Raw genomic sequence first — 27624 nt, 5'->3', positions numbered from 1 at the left:
CGTTAAAACCATTCAGATTTTATTTTGTTTTCTACAAAAATATTTCACATTAGAAAAACAGGGCTTAAAATATACACAGTTCACTCGGTTTTGCAACGACTGCAGAACTTTCTCCAACTCAAATATATCTGTCTATATTTATATTGTAGGTAAATATATCTTTACAGCGATAATAAATCCCCCGGGGCGCCACACTGTGACGTCTTAAAGGTGTCTGATCCGTTTGATCGTAAAAGAGCCTGAACGGATGAAGCAGAGCAGCGGCGTCCCGACAGTCGGAGGAAAGCAACGACTCTGCGATCTGGACGACCTCATCAAAAAAATAACATGAAGCCAGAACGCCTTTTCTGTCAGAATATATATTACAAAAATATACAACTAAATCAATACTGCCTGTGATGAGTGCAGGGAATGCTCGTGTAGCGGATGTGAGGATGATGAAGTCATGAGACGCACGAGCAGGAGCTCTTTCAAAGGGATCTGTTCAAGGATCTAAGCGTCGGCAAAAAATCCATCCACCTACTCGTCCTCCATCCTTACAGCTCACACGAGGGCTGTAAAGCTGAAGAGACCAACCAAAGTATATGTGCACTTATTTACCTCACTCCTAAGTTTAGATGCAAACTGAAGACGACTTAAGTTACTGTTCCTATCTGGATTGATGTTGTGTTTGATTCTTCACTTAAATCCATCATTTGCATGTGTGTGTTTGATTGAACGTGGAATCTGCTGATGTCATATTTGTAATAATCTCCTGGCTCGTGGTACCAGAAATGTCCACAACGTGAGGCCCTTGATAAGTTTAAATAAATAACAGCAAAATTGTAGAAAAACATACCAAGTGCTATTATTAAGAAAGTTCCAGTTTGTGTTTTGGCCACTGGCCCTGAATTAACGAGTCATTTCCTTCCACACAGATCAAAAGCGTCCTCCCAGGCTTTGGCATCATAGCGGTTCAGGGTGGAGGGCCAACGAGAGCGTCCAGAGGGGCAGCAGGAGCCAAAGTGGGGTGGGGGAGGGGCGGGCGCCCAGAGGCGAGGCGGTGTCGGAGGTGCAGGAACACACCTCGTAGCCGTTCTCCGCGTGGTCCGGCTGATGCTGCCCGTTGACTCTGGTCTCAGTACTTTTGCTCTCCAAGTTGGGAGAGTCCGACTGCATCTCGGTGCACATCATCCAGTCCTTGGCGATGAGCCGGGGGAATCCCGCCTCCACCTCCATGTCACTGCCCGGCACTCGCCAGTACTCCTTCCCCTTGAAGAAGTAGGAGGAGCCTATCACAGGGAGAGGAGGAGAGAGAAGGAGACAGGGTTGGTACAAGTGTGATCCGTGTGATGACACATTTCCTCTGCTGTCTAAAAGGTTTGACTTTGACCCGTTTGTATTTGATCTTGCAGTAAATCATCATTTCCTATATGGAGGTATAAGACAAAATCATGGACTCTGTTTCTATTTCAAACATTTCCTATGGAGCAGAATCGTGGTTATCGGCCGCCAGCAGCAGGTTTGTGGAGCCCGAGCGAACTCTGATGTATCCAAATCTCTGACAGCACCCTGGGCACTGAGAGCAGAACACAGCCGGTCACATTGATATTCTGCTTGTTACACTGGATGAAATTTAGATGTCTACAGGGCAATTTTAAAGCACTTACACATAGATCAAGTTAGAACACTCTGGGACACTGCAGCATACATGGCTTACGCACCTGGCCAAATCGTGGCCTTTAAAAGGATGAGAGGATCTGCAAACGACAGCGCGCCCACTCAGGCCCCCCCGGCGTCCCACTTCCTGCAAGTGCATTTCATCTCCTCCGATGAGACTTCCTGCTGTCTTTATATGAAATCGCATTAAAACTTCAGCCCCGCTTCGAATGAAACGTGTTCTGGTTCCACCGTGGAAACCCTCAGAGCCCCACAGAACTAAGCGGAGAGAATTTCGCACGGTCGGCATGGAGCTGCGCCTTACGTGTATCATTAACACCATAATTGCTGCTGACGCCCCCTGCTGTGCTCGTCTTTACACTTTAGGGTAGATAAGTTAATGAGGTGCCACCGAAATAGTAAATAGGTGCGAGCGCAAGCAGAGCTCCGCTGTGCGCTCGCCACCGAAATAACACAGAAGGTTTGGTAAGTGCACATTTGTGCCATCAGGCTGGAGGTGAAGATTAGTGTGTTCGTGTAGGGAGAGTCAAATGAGACACGACTGGTGTTTAAGGGAACGTATGCAACGTATCATTAAAGGCAGCGGAGCAGGAGAGACGCTGGAGGCCATCATTGAGTAAAAATAGAGATGTGTCAAAAAAAGAAAAACTTCTGTATGTGAGAGGAAGTTATTTAGCTGCACACACACCTCTGTATCTTCTTATTAAACAATCTCCATTAGTGATGAAGACAGAGGAGATGAGGGAGACGGACACGTGTAACGGCTCTGATGCTAAACCAAGAATCCTCAGTGTTAACGGCCTTGGAGCTGCGAACAGATTTGATTTAACTATGAGGGATTAAATCAGAGAGTACAGTTATGAGTCTGGCACTCGGCCAACTGGAGGCAGTGAACACAATAAAAGAGAAGAAAGAAAGAGAGAGAGAGAGAGAGAGAGAGAGAGAGAGAGAGAGAGAGGTTAAATAACTCAGTTTAGAGCAGAACGTCCCTGACAGCTCAACACTTCATACAGTGACTCTAAATGAGCCCTGCAACTTGAGTATGAGAGTCTTTTATACAACAAGGGGATTAGTGTCTGAATATAGGACATAGATATGATGCATTTGCTGCACAGCCTCATTTCAGGAGTGTGAAGACTTCGCAGCAGTTCCATGTCAGGGACTCAATAATGCCTAAATGACAATGAATGATCTAAATAAGGTATAAAGATCAAAAACTCCAGGCAGCTCTGCCCTCCAATTGTTGTAATTACGCCGTCTTTCACATTAAAGCGTCTAAACATCAGACACAGCGCCATGACAACCATCAGATATTTATCCCAGCGGACGCCGCCTCTCACGATGTTGTTTTGTCTGTTGTTTGGCTGTGCGTCGTCCTGCGTCTTCCTCCGACTCTGCAGTTTTCTTCTCGCAGCCGTCAAATCATTGTCACTTCTAATAACTAATAAGATTACATCAAACCCTTTTATAGTGATGATCAGCTGCACATTGGCGGGAGCTTCGTGAAGTGTGTATGCAAATGAGCGAGCAGAGAAGCGTTACAGATGTGACAGCGACTCAAAGAAGATTTCAGGCCCTCACGCAGACCCAAACTGTCCCCGGCAGCTTTATTTCTGCTGGTGGCTCTAATGAATCATTATCGTCATCAAACTACAGCTTCAGAATGACACAGTAACACATAATCATTCTTTTACTCTCTTTCTTCCCGTCTCTGTGCTTTCTATCTCACAATCTGTGTCCTGTTTGAGTGATTCTCCATCCATCTCTCTCGTCTCACTCTGTCCTTTCCTCTCTGGCTGTCTTCATCCTCCCAGCGTCTCCATTTCTCCTTCTACGCTCGTCTGCTGTCACCTCTATCTTCCCTCCTCCCCTCACCTCCTCCTCCTCCTCCTCCTCTTCCTCTCTTTAACTCCAGTTAGTGGAAGCGGACGACAAACAGGACACGCTTTGATGAGACTCCGGCTCCCTGAGGCCCCTGTGTCCGTCCATGTAGGTGTCCAAGTTCCCTTTCCAGACAGTGCTTGACCCTCGGCCATTATCAGAGCAGAGGAGGGTGTGGACTCTCTCTCCCGTCCTCCCTCTCCCTGTCTCTCTCCCTCTCTAACACACACAGATCAAAGAGCTTAAAGCTAGGCCTCTAAATCAGGAGCAGGCTCGCAAGACAAAACACAGACCAGTGAACACCTGACAGGCAAAGAGCCTCCTTCTCATCAGAGGCTGCAGGGGCGGATTAGAGTCGCTCAAGCTGCCTACTGAGCACCGACCGCCTGGACACGCTGAACCCACACTGGGGACATTTTGAAAAGTCTTGCAACACACCTCAGGATGATACAAACGCCAACAGAATGGAGCCGTTGGAATGTGAGTCTTTAATCTACACGCAGCAGCTGTGCTCACCAGATGATTCGTGATATCAAAATGGAAAGACGGTTTGTTGAGAACGTGGCAGTGTTTGTAGAGTGAAAACGGAGCAAAAGTATTCTTCACTCTCACCGTCCGACCACCTCATGGCGTCGTCCGGGTGCAGCGGCAGCCCCTTCCATAGCGTGCTGTCTTTAGGGTAGCCCTGGTCCATGCGCCTCAGGTGGTCGTCATAGCGCCAGTAATGGTCGTCCTTGAAGAAGTAGGTTTTGTCGTTGTGCAGCCAAACGAAGGCGGCGTCCACGGCGTCCACCGGCAGGCCGAAGTCACTGATGGTACGTGGGTAACCCTCTTCCACGTTGTTGTCTTTAAACACCCAGTACTTCTGACCTGAATACAGAGTTGCATTTTGCATTTATCAAATCTGAACATACAGTGAGACGGCTTCTATACATGAGCTTGAAATGCTGAAAGATCTGGAAGATATGCAAAGTAGGATAGAGGACGTCCTCTGCTGGGAGGTGCCCTTGCGTCTAGACCTGTTTTGTAAAGTGTACAGCTTCTGTTTGTGTGAATAAACGGCGTGATTTCATAGTTATTCATCAAAAACAACGACTCACGATGGAGAGACAGATGTCCGATCCGACACTGTCACAGCCGCGGTCGGCTTTGGCTGAGACCAACTGGAGCTCGACAGGTCGCTGGCTTTACACGCGCGTTTCAACTTTTAATTACTTTATTGGGTCGAGTCATTTTGGCAGCGCACCTTTGAAAAAAACGATTTTGTGGTCCCCCGGCCTCTCGTAGACGGCGTCCACGCTGTCCAGATTGGCTGGTAGGCCTCTCCAGAAGCGGTGGATCTGAGCGGGACGCAGAGACACCAGATGCCTCTCTCTGGTTAGTCGCCAGAAGTATTTCCCTGCATGACAGAGAGAAACTGGTCAGACTAGAGTTATAGGAGCAGTCACTGACAACGCACAGATGCAAGAGGTCACTATGGAGGGCATTGGCTCGTTCATATGGACTCCATGCGGCCTCGTAAGCCTCAATATGGGAGGAAGAACTCCAGCAACTACTAAATAAAATAGCAAACATTGCACCGCTGAAGCTCGTCAAACCAAAATCTACATCTTGATCCATTTAACATTATGAAAAACAACATGTGGTGGCAAAATGTTCCTATATAACAGGACATATAAACAGCTATGTATACTTTAGCACATCTGCAGGTCTGTTTCTGATTCCTGGTGTCAGTGGGAGGCCGAGGTCATTCCTCCAGAGGCCAAACGCCAAAAAAACCTGATGTAACGCTTCGGCTGCGATCTCTCAGCAGGGTTCATCGCACTCGGGCGGTCCCTTCCGTCTCTTCCTCGCCCTCTGAGGTCGCCTTAAAATTCTGCCCTTCCTGCCGTTACCTCAGTTATTTCAGCAAATGTTTCATTTTTACTGAGCCCTAATCTGCGGCTCCCGTCTGCCTCGCTCCCTTTGTACCTTTGAAGAAGAAGGCCTCCCCTCGTATCTGGGCCACTGCATCAAAGTGACTGGTGCATCTGTCCGGGGCATCTCGAGCCAGTCTGAGAGAAAAAAAAGTAGAAAAGGGGGGTTGGGAAGCGGATGAATAAAAAGTAAACTGGTTTATGTGCAGGCCAAGTACATGAAGTCAGTATGAAAGGCTGCATCAAGCCTGAGATCGAGACACATCACGTCGCGCTTTCCTGCTTCTCATTCGTGCCTTCTCAAGTCTTTTTGACCGCGTCTTCACCACATTCACACCTGAGGTTGCCAGGTTTCGGTCTACTCGTCCTTGCGAAAATGTACACACACTCAACCTGTGAGGGAAGGTTGAAAGGTTTTCAAAGGCTCCGACTCGGACCATTCCAAACTTTGATCTTGTATTAATGTTTTGAGCTGGACGTGTTTTTTACCCATCCTGGAATGTGAAATTCCTCTTCATGTTCGGCTTTCTGGCTGAGATTTGTTTTCCTCCACATTACTGGAGACCCCGTCCACGTCTCATGGTGCCAACAACTTGCTTAACACAGGATAGTTGTCAAGAGTTCAACATTGGTCACATTCAGACACATAGCTTCACTGTCATACATGATCATATCTGGCTGAGACTATTGCTGTGTATGTAAACAGTGTTGGTCGTGGAAAAAGCTCCAACATGATTTGTCGTGATTTCACACTTGACATCTCATTGAATGAAAACACTAACAGCTGGAACGCCATCCACAAATATTGTGTTGTGACCAATTTGCAGACGCTCTCCCTGATCCATTTTATTATGTCCACATTTTATGCAAGCGTTTGCCGTCCCTCGCTGTGACCGAGTCTCTGGGAGTGATTCAGCCCGACTCCGCTAAACAAAGAGGAGGCGACGCTACGAGGCCGACGCCGTGCAGTCCGGAGTTGATCAGTGATTTAAAGCGCCGACGTGGTTGGCCTGCCAACGATGAGGCCATTAGCACAACAGCACCGCCACTGTGAGGCAGAGCCAGCCAGCCCTCATATTAACAACAAAGCTCTCTATTCAGACCTCTATTAACACTCGAGACCACCGTCAATGGGCCAGCGTTTGTGACCTTTTACCAAGCTTAACACAGCCTTTTCATGCATCATCCCTGCGTGCACTTCATTACATCTCATTCAGGTTTAAGTTGACAATTTCGCAAGGTGAGGCATCTTCTTGCTTTGTCCTTTGAGGGTAAGGATTTCGTTCTGTGTTTGATTAAGAACTCTTAGGTGAGAGCTGAGTGATATTAAAGGTAAGGCCATGACATCATATAGGGAAAAAACTCTTTATAATAACAATAGAAGTATTCCTTTGTGGATTCATGTTCATTTTCTCAACAGAGCGAGGAACGAAATATACAATTACAAGTACTTTTATGTACTTAAGACCAGAGAATGCAGGAGATATCACTGGACAAAGGAATCCACAATAAACCTGCAGTAATGCGGCGCTTTGTGAGGCCTGCTGAGACCCTGGATATGAAGGCTGTCTCGAGGTTCAAGGTATATTATGTTATCTTCCGTGTAATATAAAGTATCAGTTGGTCTCGGGTGTAAATACAGCTCAGGGGCAGCGAGGAGAGGTTGGCCATGAATAATACATATTGGTGTTATTCTGCTCAACACTGCCTCATTTCTTAGACACCACTTGTTAGTTTCACGTTAGTTATTCAGCTGAAACGTTGGAATTTTGAGGTTTTAATCAGGTTTCTTCAGCTGGATAATGTATCTTTTAATATTATAATTGATTTTGGCATACATTTCACAAAATCAATGGTGGCCAGAGTTCTCGAAAAATCAAGTTTGACCTCATGCAAAGCTAAACAAAATTGTGAATAATTCCACTGCCAGAGATCTTGAGCTTTTTTTTTGAATGTTCTATAATTGTTAACCTATGGCTCCCATTACACCCACAGCCATCCATCTGTTTCTTTAGAAGATGAGAGTGTATGGAGATTGGATGATACTTTGCCAGTTCCCCATAAAGCAGGAAAACGTTAACTGCTACTGAAATAAAACAAAAGGTGAAACATAAAGTTGCCAGGTTCAGCAACTGTAATTCCACAGACTCAAAGCTTTCCCTCACAACAAACCAGCAACTGGCAATTTTATCTTAACTGGTCCAAACCATCTGCTCAGGTAAGGAGGGAGTGAGTGAGATGGAGAAAAGAAAACATTAAAAATGACAAACCCACGACAAATGTAAAAGCACACAAAAAGTGCCAACTAGAATTATTTAGCTTTTTCCTTCAAACCGTTTGGAGGCTCCCATGCTGAGAGGAGCTGATGATGCACACCTGCGTTCACTCAACCAGTTAACGAGCAAACGGCCTCTGAAATGAATCAGTTAAAGTGGAAAAACAGTGAACCTTATCAGGATTTGTGACAAAAACCCCCCAAAAGTATAAAAAATTAAACAAATGTGTGTCATTCATAGTCCCGGCCTAAGACAACGGTTCTCAATTCTGTTCCTGTTGAACCCACAGCACTGCGTAGTTTCCATTTCATCTTGCTCCGCTTAGCCAAATCAGGTGTTAAGCCAATCAAAAGCTGGGGGCCATCAACGTTTGTTCAAATGAACACATCTGATTGAGAACCTTCCACACAATGAGGTGTTTTGGTTCAATAATGTTTGATACCAACATTGATAAACTCCAATTTGCAGAGTGAAAGGAGTATGAGCTCAAAATCAAACAAAACTTCCACTTTGGCAACACAAGGTCGCTGTGTTCGATCTGCAGCTTCCAAAGTGGTTTGAGAGGCGGAGAGAGAGAGAGAAAAGAGACATCGACAAAAGACCTGTTTGGGAAGATGAAATGAAACTCTCTATGTGTTACATTCTGTACTTCTGTCGCATGTAAAGGACAAAGAATCGCTTTAAAAACGTCTACTTACTGGACGATGGATCTGTTTTCAGGGAGGTCCAGCAGGACGGGAGGTTCGGCTGTCTGGGAGGGGTTGCTTGGTCGATTGGTGTGGGACACTGAGTCTCTCACTCCTAGGAAGGACATGGACACAAACAAACAGGTGTCATAATATTGTATTTGCACTCGGTCTTAACTTTAATTTTTGCCCTTCTTTCCCATATTAATGATGTTCTGTTGCTGTATCATCCAATTGACCTTTCGCTAAACCCTTCCCTTGAACACTGATCGATGATTGCTTAGCAACCTTAAGACCGATGCTTAAGTTTGCTTTCCCTGATATCAAACATACAGATATAGGGTGGATGGCGTACGTCTCCAGTTTATTAGACACACACACAGTCTGAACACCTTCCACGGAACTGTTATTCAAATGGGAAAACGTAAGAAACTGTAGTCTGTACGGTGTGAATAATTTATGCGCCTGCGAGGTGGAAGCACCTTTAATATGAGGACTGAGATTGCTTATAAATAATGGAGATGTACAGATAATATAGGCTGATTATGAAATGGAAGAATGAACGTGGCTTTGGATATTCAGAGAGAAGTGTAAAATGTAAAATGGTCGACTCTGGTCTCCTTGAAATGTCACGCCTGCTGTCTTTTCCACTTTTTCCACTGCTGATCCATTATTGAAATACCCTTTTAATGTGTTTGCACATTCGCCGACTGAGGGAAGTGGAAGTCATTTACATTGTAATTAATCTCTCTCTGTGTGCTTGGCAGGAGTGTGTCGATACTCGGCGTCTCACCGTAGAGCTGCCAGACTCGGACCTTGTCCTCGTAGGGCAGGTCGTACTTCAGCGGGTCTCCGACGGGACCCTGGTAGTACGGCCTCATGATGGACTCTATGGCCGAGGTGTGAACCAGGCCGATGGCGTGACCGAACTCATGGACGGCCACCGCAAACAGATCCATCCCGTGGGTTTCTGAGCAAGCGAGAGAGAGAGAGAGAGAGAGAGAGAGAGAGAGAGAGAGAGAGAGAGAATTACATAAACTTCCAAATGAAGACGAATAAAACATACAAATGACAAGGCTGCAAGAATGAAAAACAAATTGAAATAGCCACGATCCAATAAATTTAACAATTTGAGAAGATCCCTTTCATGTAAAACAATAAGCCATGTTAGGAAAGGTTTTAGTTTATTGTGTTTTTATTTGATTTGGGAAATGGCTAAATACACAATTACACATCATTTTCCTTTTATTTGACCTTTAAGGAAAACACAACAAAGAATTACTAAAACACCCTGAAGGATAATAACTTTATTTTACAGCTCTTAACGTTTCATGACATTGCTAAATAAAGAAATGACAAATCCTATATAACATCACTTGATAGCGTAAAAAGCAACACTGCAAAAACCATTTACAATTAAATCCACATGCAACATCCTTCTTGTATGAAACTAGTTGCAAACACACAGGCCATGTGAGGACAAGTATGTACAAACACAACAATATATGACCTAAGTAAGTCTTCTACCTTGATTTTGAACCTCCAAGCCACTTAAACCTGTGGACAGCTCCAGAGGCCCCAATATTACCAGACGTGGTGTTTTGAGATAAGTATGATAGTAGTGCTTGGGCCCCTGGCCTGCCACTCAGACTCTGTGTGCCTGAAGACTGCAGGCCAGCAAAATGCCATTTCCCTACACGTATGGCTAAGAAACAGAACCCTCTAAAACCTCCTCGTCTGCCTCTGCGAACCAAGACAAAGCCTGTGACCCAGAGATTTTGTTATGCAAAAAAACTACGAAGCTCTAGCATGTCGAGCCAAGCTGCTGTAGCTCAGCTCCTTGGTGAGTAAGCTCAAGACTGCTTTCATTGGACCTCAGACCGTTCGCAGCTCAGAGTGCATCTCAGCGTTGTGCTATGTCGAAGACAAAAGGACAATTGGGGACATGCAATCATGCTTATAGTAGCCACCTGGGGTGCTGGGAAGCCAAATGCCAAGTCTAATCTCCGGGAGCACATGGCGCAGAGAGAAAAGGTGGATAAAAAAGGGATGAAGAGCGAGAGAGAGGGGATACAGAACAAAGTATTTCCCATGTCATCATATTTACAGGCCATCTGTGGCAGAAAGAAAAGGACGGAAAAGTGGAAACAAGTCAGGGCAGAGAGAATTAGGCGCATGGGCGATATTAAGGAAAGAAGGGAGAGACGGTGAAGCTCTTCAGACAATCAAACCGTTTTATTTGTTGGGTTTGAATGCTTTGTTCTGCTGAAATAGCCACTGAGCCATTAAGATGCTGCCACACTTTAAAGCCTCGCTCACTCCACCTCGACAACTCTTCCTCGCCCAGTTCCTGAACTTAATAAATATAGACTTGCTGCTTTGACCCCTTTGGTGAAAAGGAATTTAGAGAGTGAAAGTTACGAAAGTGTTTGGACAACTTAAAAACATCAAAGGCCTCCTTGTTCGACACCCTGTGGTTTGCCTCGAGAGTAAAACGGTGCAGGGGTGATGTGGTCAACATGGGTTTGGTGTAACCCTTTCTTAGCTCTTAGATGGTCAGACCCAGTCTACCAATGGTTTGCGTGGAACAAAACACTACGGTGCAATAGAAGACATCACATTGTGAGACAAAAGATAATTAGATTTCCTGGATTTGATGAGGAATTAATGAAGAAATCCTGAGAGGATATCACTGAAGAATACCTGCTGGTAACTTTTGAGTTTTTAATATGATCGCCTCATTTTGTGCATATCCATCAAAATCAATTTAACATTGATATAATGTCATGAATATTCCACATGTGGAGGCTCTAATCCAATAGATCTTATTGACTTCTATAGCTTACCATAAGATTCCCGTTAATATTTAAACACACAATGATGAAACTGCAGCACCTTTATGAACTGAGTACATTGTGTAGCAGGTGTTCATACAGTGTGTTGGTTCATACAGTTGAGAGTTATGGCTGGTAATTGTGAGTATTTTCATAATTTAGTCATTTCTATAGAAATTAGGGCCAAAAGTCCAAGCACAGATCAAATATAATAGAGAAAATAAGTACAGAGGTGTTTAAGCCATTCCAGTTATACAATTATATTTAGCCTGCAATCTAAGTGGTATGGTTACTATGACAACAATGTACAGACCACAAGAGTCTAATGTCTTCGTGAGCTTTCCTGCATGCACACTTAGTCCAAAAAAAGGGTTTTATCCACAGGAGGTGCATGAACACTTTACTTTTCTACATCAAGTCAGCTGGCAGACATGGTGGGCGTGTCTAGAGGGGCGGTGGCTCACATCTAACAAGAGGAACTGCGAGCAATTTAATTGCTTCGCTACCTCATGTTTCATCTAAATGTCCATGGAGTCTCAAAGATTTTCAGCGTAATTCATTCTGCTCTGGTTGTTTCCTTTGTTGTTTCCATGCTGCTGCTACGACAACAAACCATCCGTCCGTACTAAGAACACATCGTAGAGTTTTGGTGATAATGAAACACAATCTGATCCGATCTTTTCATCCACAAAGACAGAACAATATCTTTCTGTGTTTATCGGAAATCGAAATAAGCCTGAATCTATAAAACCTCACCACAAAATCACCTCATCTCTGTGGTTTTCAGATCCTTTTCTTGATCAGATTTCCCTGTATTATTTCGTCTTTTCTGTCTCTTTCTAATTCCTTTCTCGTCCTTTGGCTCTTGTCCTCATCTTCCGCCTGAGCTAGCTTCTTTAGTTTAGTTCCAAAGCTTTGGGCCAAACACAAATTCCCAAAGGAAATTTGATAAATATTTGGAGAGATTTACTACTTTGACACATCGTGGTAGCAAATGAGCCAGCTTTGGGTTCAACTTAACTAAACTAAACATACAACCACCAGTATTTCCTCTTTCTCTCCAACTCAGTTCCTGTATGTACTATGTGCACACAGACTCACACATACACAATAATGAGCAAAGAAAAATAATCACCTGCTTAATGAAGCTCATGTTTTAGTTTTCGTAATCAATTTGTAGCTTCCCGGCAGGAATGATAATTAATAGAAGCTAACTGCTGCCTGTCAAAATCAAAACAGCACTTCCAGACCTCCACTCATTTGACCTCAGCAAGTTTCTGGCCTCTCTGGTCTACAAACGGACAACAGGACCATCAACCAAACAACAGGGGTGAAGTGCTGCACTACACACCGTGCTTAATATTCCACTATTCAGCAACATCACACACGTTAGCTGGCCTGGGAGAACCTTGATTTAGGGTACCGCTGAGAACAATGCCCTAGGAGATTGTGGAGGGAAATTAGCAAAGGCAATTACTCAGCTACGCATTTGTCTGATAAGGTTCATTTTTCTTAAGAAGATTACAAAGCTCTACATTGTGCTGGAGCACCAACATTCACTTTTACCGTCTGGGCTGACCTAACAAGTTTACATCTTCTCCAGGGATTAGCATACCGTTGAAAAATGTGCTAAGAACAACAATTTATGATACCTCTGCGGGACCCAAGCTGAGCCAGGCCTCCTATCTTACAAGCCAAACAACACATCGCAGCCGTAATGTTGACATCAGCTACAAAGTCGCAGAGACAAGCTGATGACTCTCGAAGCGGCGGGCTGAGAGATTGTAGCGAGGTGGGGCTGACAGAGTGTGACTACAAGAAATTAAGGGTTGTTTAATTAACTTGCTTCCCTTCCCTTACCTCCATGCTTCAATCCAGCAGTCGCAGTGTGGTACTTTTTGTGTTTTTCGTCACAAAAGAGCCTCCGCACCACTGCAAAGGGAAGATTTTACCTGATTTATGTCCGATCTTGGTCGAAGCTGAGTAGTTGAGTAAAAACCTTTTAGAACACCTTTTCTTCTGAAGATTTTAAAGTTATAAATAGAATAATTCCACGGCTGCTTTACAAGTGAAAGAGTCCAATGCACAAAATGCATATGTCACTTTTGAAAGGATTCATTACTACGAAGGAAAGAAGCGGCCTTGAAAAGAGGAGTGTCAAACAAGCTGCGATGATTCATAGAATCAAAGAGCATTCATCTTTTCCCTTTTGCCCACAATGAAGGACACTTTATTAAGACAATAGCTTCTATCCATCTTGCAGACTGATATCAGAACTGAATTGCAGAGCTGGAAAAGTCAAAATCACCCTTTAACTCGCGCTGTTTAACATTAGAGCGATGAGAGGTGTGAACAGTTTTTCCAGAGATTATTCATGACTGTACAGCCTGCATCATTCTTCAACAACAGCATGTTTAATGCATTTCATACTGGATCTTGGTTGATGGGCGGTTACGACCTGTGAAAAATTGCATTTTGGACCAGGAAAATGACTTTTACTGAAATAAATACATTACCAACATATTGAAAAGTGACCATTGACCCCTTCTTGCTTCACTGCTCAACTCCCATTAACCAAACACACATCTATGCAGCTGTTTCTGCCCCTACTGAACCCACATCCTCTCACACACACACACACACACACACACACACACACTTAGTGCTGCAGCATCATCTGCGTGTCCTGTCACTGCTGTGGCCTGGTGGGAGGTCTAATTGGAGCAGACTGGGCTGCTGTCCTCTGACATATGGTTCACAGCCTTGACAAGACAAAACAAAAGAGGAAGGCCCACACAGGTCCTGGCCCCATCACAGACTCACCAGCTGGTCTGATCTGCTTCACCCACACCACCGCTACATGTTGAAACCTCCATCTTCCATGCTGGGGTTTTAATCAAAAAGAACCTTGTGAAACAAAGTGTCACTGGGCAGGGCCTCTTTCTATAGAGCTTTCTGCTGAACATTAAACAATAAGACCATTGGAGATCTTGCATATTGGTATTGGTGATTGTTATTGGTATGCATGAAACACATTATGTACCCCCAATGACATCATTCTATTGATTCTATACATGTACTGTATATGGCATAAACACATTTGAACACGTGTTATCAATCTTAGTAAGGAGAAACACAGGACTGAATGCACACAAACTTGCTGATTGTAAAGTTTCTCATATTGTCAGCAAAACACAGCTTCAAGCATCAAACACTGCTTTCATACAGATTTCTCTTACGTATATTACGAATAAGTAGTTTGCCAAGTGATACAGTTCTACCTCTCTTGGAATAATGGCTGGAGTTGGAAGCGTTAAGCAGAAGAAGTAATTGCATCCCGTTATCATTTGGCAAACTTTCATCTCTTGGTTTCCAGTAGCAGGCAAGACTGAAAGACTGAAGCCACATTCATTAAAATGTAGTTTGGAGGAACTTCTTCTTTCTCTGTGCCACAAACTAAGTGCCTCAGTACAAAAGTGCAAAAGCTGAATTAGAGCTGATCGGTGAAGTCCAGGTGATCGGAAGCAGTTATGATGCTCAATGTTGCCCACCTGCTGTCAGTCTTCATGCGCCTCAGCTGTCACTGCACCTACGCTAGCAATCTTGTTTGGATCCATAAAATTAGCAAATTGGCAAAACCGCACTGGTGCCTGGCAAAACTTGGTAAGAGAAGGACTTAGCAGTAGTCTTGCCCCCCCCCTCCCATCTGGAGGGGGGCTTCAGTCAGCCACCTGCTACCCCTGTGCTGCGATCTTTGAGATAAAGAGATAAACACTGCCACTGAGCATACGAGGGAGAAAGGTCGCTTTGAGTTCAGTCAGCAAAACGAAAAGTCAGAGAAAAGAGGCGTTAATGACTTATGTTGTCATTTGTACAACGGAGACGAGACAGCCTTCGCCTGACTTGGCATTCATGGTGACTACATCATCCCATTCGCTCGTCTCGTCTGGATGAGTGGGCTCATTACTTGGACACTGCTCCCCCCTCCCTTCCCTTGTTTGCCACCTTTTCTTTCTCAATGAAAGAGGGACAGCAGAGAGAGAAAATGAGGTTGACGATAAGTGTCACGACCTCCTAGAGTTTCACAACCCTCTGGTGATCCGTTGCATTTATTTCCGCTTTGTTGCATTCTCCCTATTGTCCCACTTTTTTTTGTATCAGCATAAACAAGACATCCACCCCGAATGCTTGCAATTCACAGCTCGCTATCCATTACAAAGTATGGACATACAGCAGGAACACTGCAGTGAGGAGGCACATGAATAACAAAACGTGTGTGGAGTCATTTCCCCCGGCTGAACGGGTACACAGAGACCAGGCTGCACAGAAGAATGACGGTAAATGAGGAAAATGAACAAAGGAAAGAATACATATCAGCTACTTTCTGAACTTTAAGATGCAAAGCACTGCATTTCCTCACCCACAGCTGTCTAACAATAGGGATATTTCTAATAAGAGGTCATCCATCTTAGAATGGCAGAGCTGATTGAATTCCATTTAGAGCTGCTGTCTTGCTGCCTTATTTTCAAACCCATACATCTCCCCAGGCGGGTAATCGCGCTCTTTGAAAACTGTAGGATGAAAGCAATTCGGCCAGATCATTTAGGATAATACTGCATAAACCAATCTTTTAGCCGGCGTAGAGCTGAACAAAGCAAAACACACACTGGATGAATGTGTTGCACCCAAATGAGCCAGACACAAGGTGTGCATGCGGCCCAAAAGCACACAGCAATGTGTGTTTCCGTGTAAGTTTAGCGAGGTTACGTCATTTACCTCCTTATTTAATTCCTTCTAATTAAAAAGGCTAATTAGGGTGCAGGGCATTCGTTCACAACCTAAACGGTGCGACAAAGCAACACTCAATTAGAAATCTAATCAACCAGAACAAGAGGAATCACCTGTGTGAGTGATTCATGGCTGCACAGGGATCCTCAACAATCAAAAAAAAGATAATTAAAATAACGAGAATGATTTTACTTTGGTAACACACAATAACTATGTTTAAGAAAGTAAAAGTAAAGTGTAACTTGTCTTTTAAACCTCCTTTAATCACTGCTTTACATGTGGAATCACATTGTATTTGGTCATGCAGACTCCCAAACAGAGTATTGAGTAAATGTCAGTGTTTCCCCCCCCTTATGTTTGCTTTGCCAGGATCAGCATAATCCTTTAGATGTACTATTGTGCCACCAACCTCTGTTGAGAGCATTTAATTGAATATTTAATTAGATCTGGGCAGCCACCCGGTGCCCTGTCCTTTCTGAAGAGCTCCCGTGTGTGTGTGTGTCTTTCTATCCACTCACTCTTATGTGTATTATTCCATTCTTATGCCTTTTGTGTGCCAATAACTATGGTCAAAACACACACACACACACACACACACACACACACACACACACACACACACACACACACACACACACACACACACCTATAAACGTAGAGCTACAGAAGGGTGGCAAAGAATTCATTTCGCTTATATAAAAGGAAATCGTTTAAAATGTCAATAAACTATTGATATTGCTTTTATCCAGATTTTATTGACTTCACTTTCAAGGCTAATATGGGATATTTTCACCCTGGGCTGTTCATTTATGCCACCACAAACCCTTACTTCACTGTAGCTTTAGAGCTCGAGGTGCCTCTTCCACATACGGAGCAAACTCCAAAGTAGTAAAAAGTACTTCAAACACTTCCAATATGAGCCGGTGTCCTATGGGATCAAATGAGGCCCCAAATATAAATATGACTGTGATTTCGCTGTCGTTCTCTGCGGCCCTGGAAAACGCAGAGTTTTTGTCCAGGAGGATCAAAGAGCAGCAAATATCAATCATCTCCGTGATTACAAATATGCCTGTCTAATGTTGTTTCCCTAAATCCTGGCTCGCTCTCTTGGATTCAGATTTAGATATGAACGTTAATGTTGCTGGCTTGGTTTGGGGGTTTAGAGGTAGCCAGGAAATAACAGCCAGGGTGTCTGCTGTATCGCACACACACAGCCCAGCATGGAGGTAATGTCTCTAATAATATATTCTCTTAACCCCTCGAGGGGACTCCACATATATGACCCACCATCCATCATTGCTGGAGTGTAAATACATCTAACGGCTGCTGCCAGATCTGTTACCAAGGCTGTTGTCTAAGAGAAGAAGAAACCCAATGAAGTCTCACTTGAGAGCTCAGGATGTTCTCTGGACCACTGACACACTCATCTGGAGTAAGATGTTTATCTTCTGTACGTAATGAATGAAAGATAGGAAAGCTCTTATTTCCCCTGAAAAACAACTTTTTCGCATCCATCTCATCCTTTCTGCTTTTAAAGACGCTGATATTTCTAGTGAATGAGAAACAGTAGCATTTTTAAAAATCCCCCAAAAAGTTGAAGCAGCTCCACAGAGAGCTCATCGGTAACGGCTAACTGGTCAAACGTCTCATGACATTGGACTTTGTAAATGACTATTCTGGGATGCAGGTGGCCGATACTTAAAATAAACTTCATCTGAGATTAAACGATGGTGATTTCCCAGCAAAGGTTAATCACATCAGGGGCAGGACGAGATGCCACCGGTGAGATCGTATCTTTGATGTACAGCTCTTTTATTAACCTCAGAACAAGCCCACAAACTCACAGCATTTGTGGCTCGGGACTTTAAACTGACACAGAAGCACTAATCTGTATTTCTAAGCTTCACAGGTTGTCGATGATTCATTTATCTGCTACTATTATGATACATATTAATTGGTTTCACCTTCATTTTAACATTACCACATAGTCTGCAGTTGTAGCAAATGTTTTGGAGACAACGACCCGATCTGTCTCGTCTATGGGGTATAGAAACGTGCGGAATGGCAATGACTGCACTCGATTTTTCTCTTTCCAAAGAGTGTGTGTGTGTGTGTGTGTGTGTGTGGTGTGTGGGGGCGTGGCTTCCTCCCTGATCGCTCTCTGGCTCCCTCCTGATTACCACTCATTCCTCTCACCTGTTCAGCCTGCACAGCCCATCAGCTCTACAGCATATCACCAATCTGCCTCATTGGTTCTGTTTCTCCACTGTTACCTGTGTACATGTCCTTGATTTCTGTGTTTCACATTTGGCCTTTGGTGTCAAGATTTAGATTGGCCCTGTTGTACTGTCACAACATGCATGCTATCTTTATGCGCATGTAGCCCCTGAGTCTGCTTTCTCTGTCTCTGGACTATGATAAAAAGACAAAGCAGATGGTTCAATTCCCTGTCCTAACCCTGATGATCACCATCGGTCTAAACCTCCACAAAGCTGAAACAATAAGCAGTGTAAAAGAATATCCACATTATTGACAGATTCTTTCAATTTTAACCAGCTTCTCTCCGACTCAGTGAGCCGACGCTTCACTGAGTGAACCTTTGAATACTTTTCATCTATAGGACACAATGCTGTGGGAAAGCCTTCATTCTGCAGAGCCTCAGGCTGTCAATACGATAAGCACTGTATCCAGCTTAGAATAACAATTTCTTTTATCTCAGGGGAAAAAAAACAAACCCTCATCCAAGAGCATTTATTTTGTGATGGAAAGCAACATTTTGGGGAGGGGGTGAACCTACGAAAATGTTTCATCAAGTTCAACCTTGGAAATATAGAAAATATGGGATCTTGATTTTTCTTGCATGATGGAACAGAGTGTTTACTGAAAAAGGAAAGAATCTCCATTTCCAGTTTAACATTGAGAATAATATTTCAGAAAGGAGCACAGCAACAGGCTCCTTACATTCCTCACCTGGTGATCTGAAGGTCCAGGCCTCGTCATCATCAAAGTGTGTGTCCCCGGCTGTGAACCTCTCGCCGGGGAAGAAGGCGTGAGCCACGGTGCCGCCGGGGCCGTCGAACGGGTATCCATCATTGTGATCGGCTTTAGTGAAGTCGATCTGAATGTCTGCGTCGCTGCCCGCCACCTCGTGGAAGTTGAGGGGCGCGATGTCGCTCCAGACCTTCAAGGCGTAATACATCAGGGCCCGAACAGTGTCTCGACCCAGCACGGCCGACTCCTTAGGGAAGGTCCTCACTCTGAAGAGGAAGAGGAAGAGGAGGGAAGAGAACATATTACATAAGGGAAGGTGATAGAAGGGGGAAATGATGGTAGAGGGTGGCAGAGGAGGCAGGAAGGGGAAGAGAAGTGAGAAGAGGCACATGTGGAGAGGCAAGAGGGGGAGCAAGAGCAAACGAAAGGGTGAGAAGAGGAAGAGAGAAGAGGTGACAGCAGGGGGGGAGGAGGTGACGTAAACAGAGAGAGACGAGAAAAGGATCGTATAGTCTGCGGTGATGTGGGGACAGGCCTGGAATAGATCAAGAATGATTCCGGAGGGAGCATCCACACCCGGGGTGAGGAAGAGGGAAGGAAGAGAGAAATATACTTCATAACATGATGATGGGAGAAGATGAGGCGAAAGAGACAAGATAGAGCAGGGGACATGGAGAGAAGAGCAGAGAAGATGAGGTGAGGGGAGGTGAGCAAAAGACGAAGTGAGGGAGAGGAAGGCAGAGAGGAAAAAAGGTGTGAAGGAGGGGATATTAAAGGAGAACAAGGGGGAGAGGTGAAATAAACAGGGAGAGATGAGAGGCGGAGGAGTAGGAACAGTGTGCGGAGATACGGGGACAGAAGGAAGAATCAAAAATGGAAGGTCAAAGGATGGAAAGTACGGCGACGAGCGCGGGCGGACGAGGAGAAAGCAAGAGGAATAGAAAACAGGAGGGGAGACGGGAGTGTGAGATGAAGCTGAGAGGGATCTGATCCACCAAGCACAATCACAAAAAGGTCACAAGCACAATGTGGGCCCCTCCAGCCTCCAGCCTCCAGCCTGCAGCGTGAGGGAGTGAAGCTCCTGTTTGCATATTTGTTGCGATGCCATTGGTTCATTGTGTTTCCTGCTCAGGTGCAGCTTGCTCCTCACGCAGTCCAGGATGCAGCATCGTTTATAAATGAGGGCTGGCGGGAGATTACAGCTCAGCGTCTTTCACCGTCTCTGACCCTGCACCCCCCCTCTCCTCCTCCTCCTCCTCCTCCTTTCTACTCCACTCACATGGCCACATCATCGCTCGTGTCATTTTCTCAAGCCGTGTTTCACCGTAGTAAAAGGGACATGAATAAAAACAAAAGCTTCATGCTAACTTCCTCATCCATCTCGTCAATGTTCCCCTCTCTCTCTCTCTCTCTCTCTCTCTTCTCCTCTGGTTCTTCGTGCTGCACATGCTAGCAGAACACAATCACTCTTAGAGTCCTACAGAATTTATCCCATCTTTCACTGTCAATGACATTTCTACCTCAAACCGCCATTTTAAATGAATGTAACTATTTAACCCCGTGGGGTGGAAATGGCATTTTTCTAATTTTACCTTATTGAATTGAGTAAAACTGAAACAAATACTTTTACCAGAAAGGATGACATACTTTGACCTGTGAAAACATTTCTGTCCTGGTTTCCGTGGGAAGAAATTCTCGAAATTCTTAAATATTCAACCAAGTTTGATTAACAACTTGATTCTAAACATTTCCATTTAAATTGGTTTTACTCATTCAAACAAAACCTGCTTCTAACCTGATTGTGATTGTAATTCAGTTTTAATTGATGTGTTCATTCTTTCTCTGAACAAACTGTCAAAAATTGTCAATTTTTCAAAAGGTACTCAACCGCTCTAACTTCTTTCTTTTACAGTGTAGATTTGTCCTCAGCAGATTCCACCCTGTGACACACGTTTAGATGTTTTCTCCCTCACATTGTGTTTTCCCAACCACTTGTTGATGTTTACAGCCTGAAAAGAACGATAAGAGACACGCGATCACCAAACAACTTCTGATAATGTGCCATAAACTCATTGTTGTTCGCTTCATCGACTGATTCTCAGCCATTTCCACTCATCTGTACAAAAAAACACGAGCACACACTGTGAATTCACCATTTGCATGAAAGAGAGATGAGAATGAAAGATGGGGGAGGTGTGTGTGTGTGTGTGTGTGTGTGTGTGAGCGAGACAGAGACTTTAACAGAGACGAAAGCAGGAAACAGCGAGCCCGGTTTGCTCCCATTGTGGAGCTTCGCTGACAGCTCCCTGTGGCTTTGTGTCCTACACTTCGGAGTAACGTTTTGCTTTCCGTGAGACCGTCAAGTTCCTCAGGTTTCATTGTTTCTCCAGGCTACTGCCCACAGAGGGAACAATGATCACACACACTGTCATTTCCATCATGACACAATATCTGAAGACTCTTTTTTTTTCACCCCCCCAAAAAAAGTCTCTCTACACAAAAGCTTTTTAAAATCTGGTTTCTGTTCCAATCACTTAAAGCATCTCTCTGAGCCGACATGCTGGGAATAAGATGGAGCATTTTATGAAGCCAAACTAGATGTTTTACAATGGCTGGTGTTGCCATAAATGGAGAGCAGAAACTTCAGCATCTTTTTTTAGTTGGACTCCTCAAAATGTTCGGAAACAAATTAGACATAAGTTTGGAAAAATGAGGCCCAGCTGGGGGAAGAACCCAACAAATCCTGGTGCCAATCCAGATCCATATTAATCAGTCAGTTCCTTCAAAAGTAGCAAACCAATATCAGCAAAGAGACATTAAGCAGCAAGATCCCCTGATAGACTATCAATAAGTGCAATTTGTGATTTATAAAATACTCTTTTAGATGCCAAATAAAGAGATTTCCAAAAGCTGATTCAACTCATTTACAGATCGGAGTTTGGCTCCCTTTAGCCGCTGGTGGCAGGAAGTGACAGAGTGCCGAAATGTATAGATTTCAGACTTAAAAGCTGTGATGCCTTTTTCTTGTAATGACAGAGCTTTGAATAATATAGAAAGATAACATTTATGAGAAGAAACAGGTCTGAAATGTGCCTCCCAGAACCTAAAGATGAGGAGGAAGGAGTCAGACAGGGAGAAGGATGAAGGCAAAGTTCATTTTCTCATCTCCTTTAATGCCATCACAGGGTTTCTGCCTTGTGAACTCCTTCATGTGACAAATCACTAATTACATTTCCCTCCTCCTGGATGATAACCTGTGATTCTTTCGGTGTGTGTCATGCAGTGTGTGTGTGTGTGTGTATAGACGCGTGTGTATTAGCTGATGAGGAAAGGCTGTTTCACCGGCTCGACTTTGACTCTTCAGCTTCTTCTAGCAGAACTTTCAGGCCTCGACCTCAGAGTGGTTATTCAGAGGAAGAGGGAGGGAGAGAGAGAGCGATGAAGGCTCTTAGCAGGCTCTTACCTCCCGCCACTCCGCTGCACCACGGAGACATGAGCTGACATCTAATGTCACGCTAAGTAGCACACACACACTCACGCACGCACGCACGCACGCATGCACGCACGCACACACACACACACGCAGACGAGTAACGCTCTCCTCTTGTGGACCTCTGCTCCCCTCTGTAGACATAAACTGATTACACTGAAAATTGAAAGCTCATATGCCAGCAGTGATTCATGTGCTCATTCAAGTTTGTAAGTACTTTAAAGACGCACACACACACACACACACAGTGATGCTGCGTGTTCATAAAGATCCTCATCCTCCACACAACCACCACACACACACAGTGAAGATAAAAGACATTAAATTAAAAGCCGCTGCATGAGTCTCCCCTCTCCACTTATCTCGTCTCTCACTCTCCACTCTTTCTGTCCGTCTAACAGTCAGCAACTCTGTTCCGGTGATGTGCATTCTGGGGGGAAATATGAGCGGCTCTAATATGATAACACCCAGTAACGACGTTCTAACTATAGATATTCTTTACGGCGGCGCGGAGCGATTGCCCAGGTCGACGGTGGGCCCCTGAAGGCAGCACTATCCAGGAATTTCGTGGCGGATCTTCGCTGACCGAAAGAGTACAGCTCCTCTGATTACACGATGCCGCACGAGGAAAATGCAAGCAGCGCACATCCCCGACTACAAACCAGCTTAAGGGGGAAGCGATGACGGAGGTCTGAGTCAGGATGCCATGACGCCGCTTTGTTTGAAGATGGTGAAAATGCCAAATATAGCTCAGCCAACTCAGGTTTATGCGTGAGGCTGAATCAACAACAGGAACAATCACAGAAGACTCAAAATATCCACATTTTTGCAGAGGAATCATAAAATCTGTAAAGCAGTTACATCGTGTTTCATCTTTTAATTCAGCGATTCGTCTCTGCTTTATCTTTGATGCTTCTCTTTAATCTGCCCAGAGGCTCAAACGGCGAAACCCAGTAAAAAATGACTTATTAACTAGAATAATGACTAAAGTAAAAGCTCATTCAGAAAATTGTGCTAAATTACAGGTTAGAATGTTATAAATAAATACACATAATTATATATAATTCGCTCCTCCGGTGGTTTTCATCTGAACTTATTTGCCTGCCTCCTGTTGTGTTGGCAGGAAGTCTCACACAATAATCAATGGGTTCTGACAAAATATGGTAGATTGACAGGTTCAATTTAGTCCAGATCCAGATGTAAATGGATTTTTATGGCTTTTATGGATTATAATTAATACATTGGTCACTGCGTCTGACACCGCAGTGGGGATAAGATGTGGTTTTCAAATGTTATGGTGACGTAACGGAGTGTAGATGTCTGGATTTATGTTGGCAACAAAACAGAATGAGAGAAGTGTTGGGCCTTGGTGTGTGTGTGTGTGTGGATAAGGATTCAAACCCGTATGTGAAATCCACATAAGTCACAGGTGCCTCACAAATGATGACGACCGTGAAAAACTGGATGAATGAGTTTATCATGGTGTGTGAGCTCATCATGGCTGCCGGCGTTCCATTAAATCCCGATGGATATTCCCGCCACGGTGCCTTTGGGTACGGCTGTAGACATTCTTAATATTCACAAACAACTATTAGCTCTGGCTATAATTAGCACTTTCATGCACGGCTGCCTCTGAGTTACGACTTCGGTTAGGCTTCATACAGTCATTAACCATTGCAGGGACTTTGGCTGGACTGCACTTAATAACCTCCACTGGGTTCAGAGTGCCTGACTGCAGAGGCCAATGCTCATATTTAACCAAAATCACGGAAAGAGCCCGATACCACGGCGAGACCATTTCTGTGATGGATGTTCAGGGCCGCTACGGCGATATGTTCCTGTTCCTACATCACTGGCGCTCTTGCTCAGTCCATTAGCTGTAATACAAGAACGATGACAGCGCTGATCTAATGAGACGGATGAGAGCCGGTGATTCCGAAGTCCGGGATGCAGTTTAACGCAAAAAGCCCGCCTCCTCCATTAGGCTGAAGAGAACAGAGGAACCATCTCTCTCCTCCCTGTCATCTTCCCTCTCCCTCTCCCTCTTCCTCTCTCTCTCTATCGCTCAGCTCACTTCACCTATCTATCTGAATTATCAGTCAGGCTGCTAATGACTGCCAAGCTGTCTGCTGTGATAATTAGCTAACAATATGAGATAATGAGCAAACGGTGAGCTGAGCCGCTGGTGTGTAGCAGTCTTTGATTTTGGTGAATGTTGGTTGATTAAGACGCAGAACCATCAACACTCATTTTCTGCAGTGGATCAAACAAATCAAAGCCCATTTTTTTGCACTGATCACCACCTGACTGGACTGAGCCCTTCCTCGTGTGTGTGTGTGTGTGTGTGTGTGTGTGTGTGTGTGTGTGTGTGTGTGTGTGTGTGTGTGTGTGTGTGTGTGTGTGTGTGTGTGTGTGTGTGTGTGTGTGTGTGTGTGTGTGTGTGTTCAGCCCCTGAAATGCTCGCCTATTCTTTCGACATGGTTTTGGTAAATGTGTGTGTTTTGGCGTTTAAGGCCGTCTAAATATTTCACGATATCGATCTCTGCTTAGACCTTTGCAGCAACACCACATCTGTCTCTGGAGTTTGTTGTGTTTAGCCTTGGCAGCAGATTGACGATGAAATGGTCATGGACAGATTTATGTGTCTACGTCCATTTGCACCCAGAATAAACCTGCTAATCTCTACCCTGACCACCGCTTAAGCCTTTTCAGCCTTGGCAGCGTCCTGGTCATTTTTTTAGGACCAGGACTAACGGAACCACTGCTGGGCTACTTGTGGGGATTTGACATTCAATGTAACAAGGTGTGGGCCATTCCTTCCTGTTAACTTTGACAAATGAAGTGTTTGCATCAAAGAAAAAAGGCCAGAAAATGTCTCAAAGCTCTACAAGACGATCAACGGAACACCTCTGGACATTGACGAGAACAGATAAGCGCTCTCATCATCTACTACTGATGGTGGGTCAATCCGCACAGCAGGCGGCATGGAGGAGGTATTGTTCTTAAGCGTGCTGGGGTTTGATTGGCAGTTGGGCCAAAAAGACACAAAAACACACCGGGAGGATGAAAATGTGAGTTTGTATTTTTGTGTGTCGTTTATCTTCTTTTTTGCTGTTTTATTTACTCCAATCGCGCATTTCCTCACACACACAGACACACACACACACACACACACACACACACACACACACACACACCCCTTGACAGTCGCTCATTATTCCATCATTGGTAGCGTGTGTGAATCAGCACAGATGCTCCCGATCCTCCTCCTCCTCCTCCTCCTCCTCTCCGGTCTGTGACAGATGGTCCAGCCACACTTATAATGACTGAATTATGGTACAGATACGTTATCGGATGTCCGTCTGATAAAGCGTTTGCTCTTTAAGTATCACGCACATGACTTTAATCTCTGAGCCTTTAATTAACTCAGAAGAGCATTGAATGTCAGCCTCCTTTGTGTGGTATTGACTGTATCCTGACAAGCATTTGGGACTCTTCAGAGAGGCTTTTACTTGCGGTGTAAGGAGGGAAGTCTTTCTTAGTTTCCTCTGAGAGGAGGGAAGTGTCTGCTGCTTATTGAAGGTCTCTCTAATCAGTGTAGCACTCTCCATCCAAAACAGAATTGATCCGGAAAATAAACAATTTCTGTCTGGAGTAACAGCCCTCCAACGTAAAGGATCAGAGGAAACACAGGAAAGAGAGACTTTTTAAAAGGTCTCTCTCTCTAGCGTCTCATTTCGTGGCTTTTGGTGCTTCCGTCCTCTCAACGGTGTGCGTGTTGCTGTCAGAACCCGGCGCGGGACGCTCTTCTTGTCATGATTGTTCAGCGCTTGATGTAAAAGAGGGATTCTGAAGAGTCAATCATCGTTCAGCTCTGACAAGCAGGTACTCCAAAGCGCACTCCGTCTCCCTGCCTGCTCCCGAGCTGGCAGCCAGCTTGGAGAGGCAGCCACTTCCCCGGGAGGATTATATGTATAGAAAAGGCCGCTGCCAGAGGCTACGCATGCACGTCTGCTGAGGCTCAGATGAAAGGAACTCATTCGCTGAAACACCACCATGTATCCTTTCATTTGGATAGTTGATCTCGTTTTAAGTATTCCCTTACAGAAATAGAATGAAAAGAGTTGCTTCAATGTTGCCGCCATCGATTATATAACTTCACTTTTACACTTTAGCAGAGAAGTGGAACCTTCACCTAATCTGAACCCGAGAAATAACATTTACTTTCGCCCTTAATTCCATCCTTGGGTCCATTATTGTCATTGAATTAGCAACATAAAATGTGAGCGAGCGTTCCTTTGCATTCTAATGTATTGTTACTGTACTAACACAAGACTGTAATGCAATACCGTATTTTACAGCCTTGCTCCCTGCATTTCACCACAGAAAATGGGAGCCCGCGTGCTGCCGCTCCATTATTTCATCTGTACACTTATACGGTGCAATCAATATAGCGTCTAGTGAACATTGTTTTTATCGTTCCCAAGCTACAAGACGGTTACACGCCGATATACTGTTGTGTAGTAAATACAGCGTCTAGTACACCCGGTATTTCACAGTGCCGTACCTCCAGGACAGATGCCTCTTATTCCATTTATTCTGAAGGCTCGGGCTTCGTCTCCTGCGACCAGGCGTCACCTCGGCTTCAGACACATCTGGCAGAGAACACCGGGGGGTCTTCATCAGGCCCAGAGTGGCCTGGTCTGCAGAGGAGAGGAGAGGAGAGGAGAGGATGACAGCTTCAAAAGGAGATCATGGACGGATGTTGCAAATGTATGTACTCGTTCCGTACGAGTAGGAATCGCTTCTACTGCAGGCGGACAATGTGAAGACAAGCTACACAATTTAATACAAAAGGACACAATAGTCTCTGTAAATAGCATCTTTGAGCTTTCTCCTTTCTTGACGGTTTCCGAGAGATACAAATTAAACTCTGCTGATTTCTGAAGCTGTAGTTGAAATAGTTTGCCCTCCATCAACCCAAAGTACTCTCAAACACGATCTCACCACCCTCCACCACACACACACACACACAAACAGCCACATACCTAACACTCCGGTCTCCTTCAGCCCTCCGAACTTCTGCATGGCTTTGATGGCCTT

At 44.6% G+C, this 27624-nt stretch overlaps 1 protein-coding gene across 1 annotated transcript; it reads right to left on the bottom strand.

Annotated features, from left to right (window-relative positions):
* Positions 1-886: 886 nt before the first annotated feature.
* Positions 887-27624, bottom strand: LOC143011315 (matrix metalloproteinase-17-like). The gene is made up of 9 exons (XM_076164143.1): positions 27570-27624; positions 27089-27224; positions 19011-19297; positions 9212-9388; positions 8431-8533; positions 5512-5594; positions 4787-4939; positions 4153-4410; positions 887-1271 (listed from the first exon to the last, which is right to left on the bottom strand). Exons 1-9 carry the CDS (start codon positions 27607-27609, stop codon positions 946-948), a joined length of 1563 nt encoding a protein of 520 aa, XP_076020258.1. The 5' UTR covers positions 27610-27624; the 3' UTR covers positions 887-945.

This window comes from Genypterus blacodes, unplaced genomic scaffold (genome assembly GCF_046128005.1).
Source record: "Genypterus blacodes isolate CSIRO-AG114 ecotype Tasmania unplaced genomic scaffold, CSIRO-AGI_Gbla_v1 ptg000133l_1, whole genome shotgun sequence".
In the NCBI taxonomy this organism is placed as follows: domain Eukaryota; kingdom Metazoa; phylum Chordata; class Actinopteri; order Ophidiiformes; family Ophidiidae; genus Genypterus; species Genypterus blacodes.
This window is presented reverse-complemented; position numbering and strand designations above follow the sequence as displayed.

Bases quoted from the DNA above. Each gene is read 5' to 3' on its own strand.
- LOC143011315 (XM_076164143.1), bottom strand. From the start codon at position 27,609: ATGCAGAAGTTCGGAGGGCTGAAGGAGACCGGAGTGTTAG. The intron at 19,298-27,088 runs GTACGGCACTGT...CTTCCTCTTCAG, and splicing joins AAGAGGCATCTGTCCTGGAG to AGTGAGGACCTTCCCTAAGG. The intron at 1,272-4,152 runs GTGAGAGTGAAG...TCCCTGTGATAG, and splicing joins CGCCATGAGGTGGTCGGACG to GCTCCTCCTACTTCTTCAAG.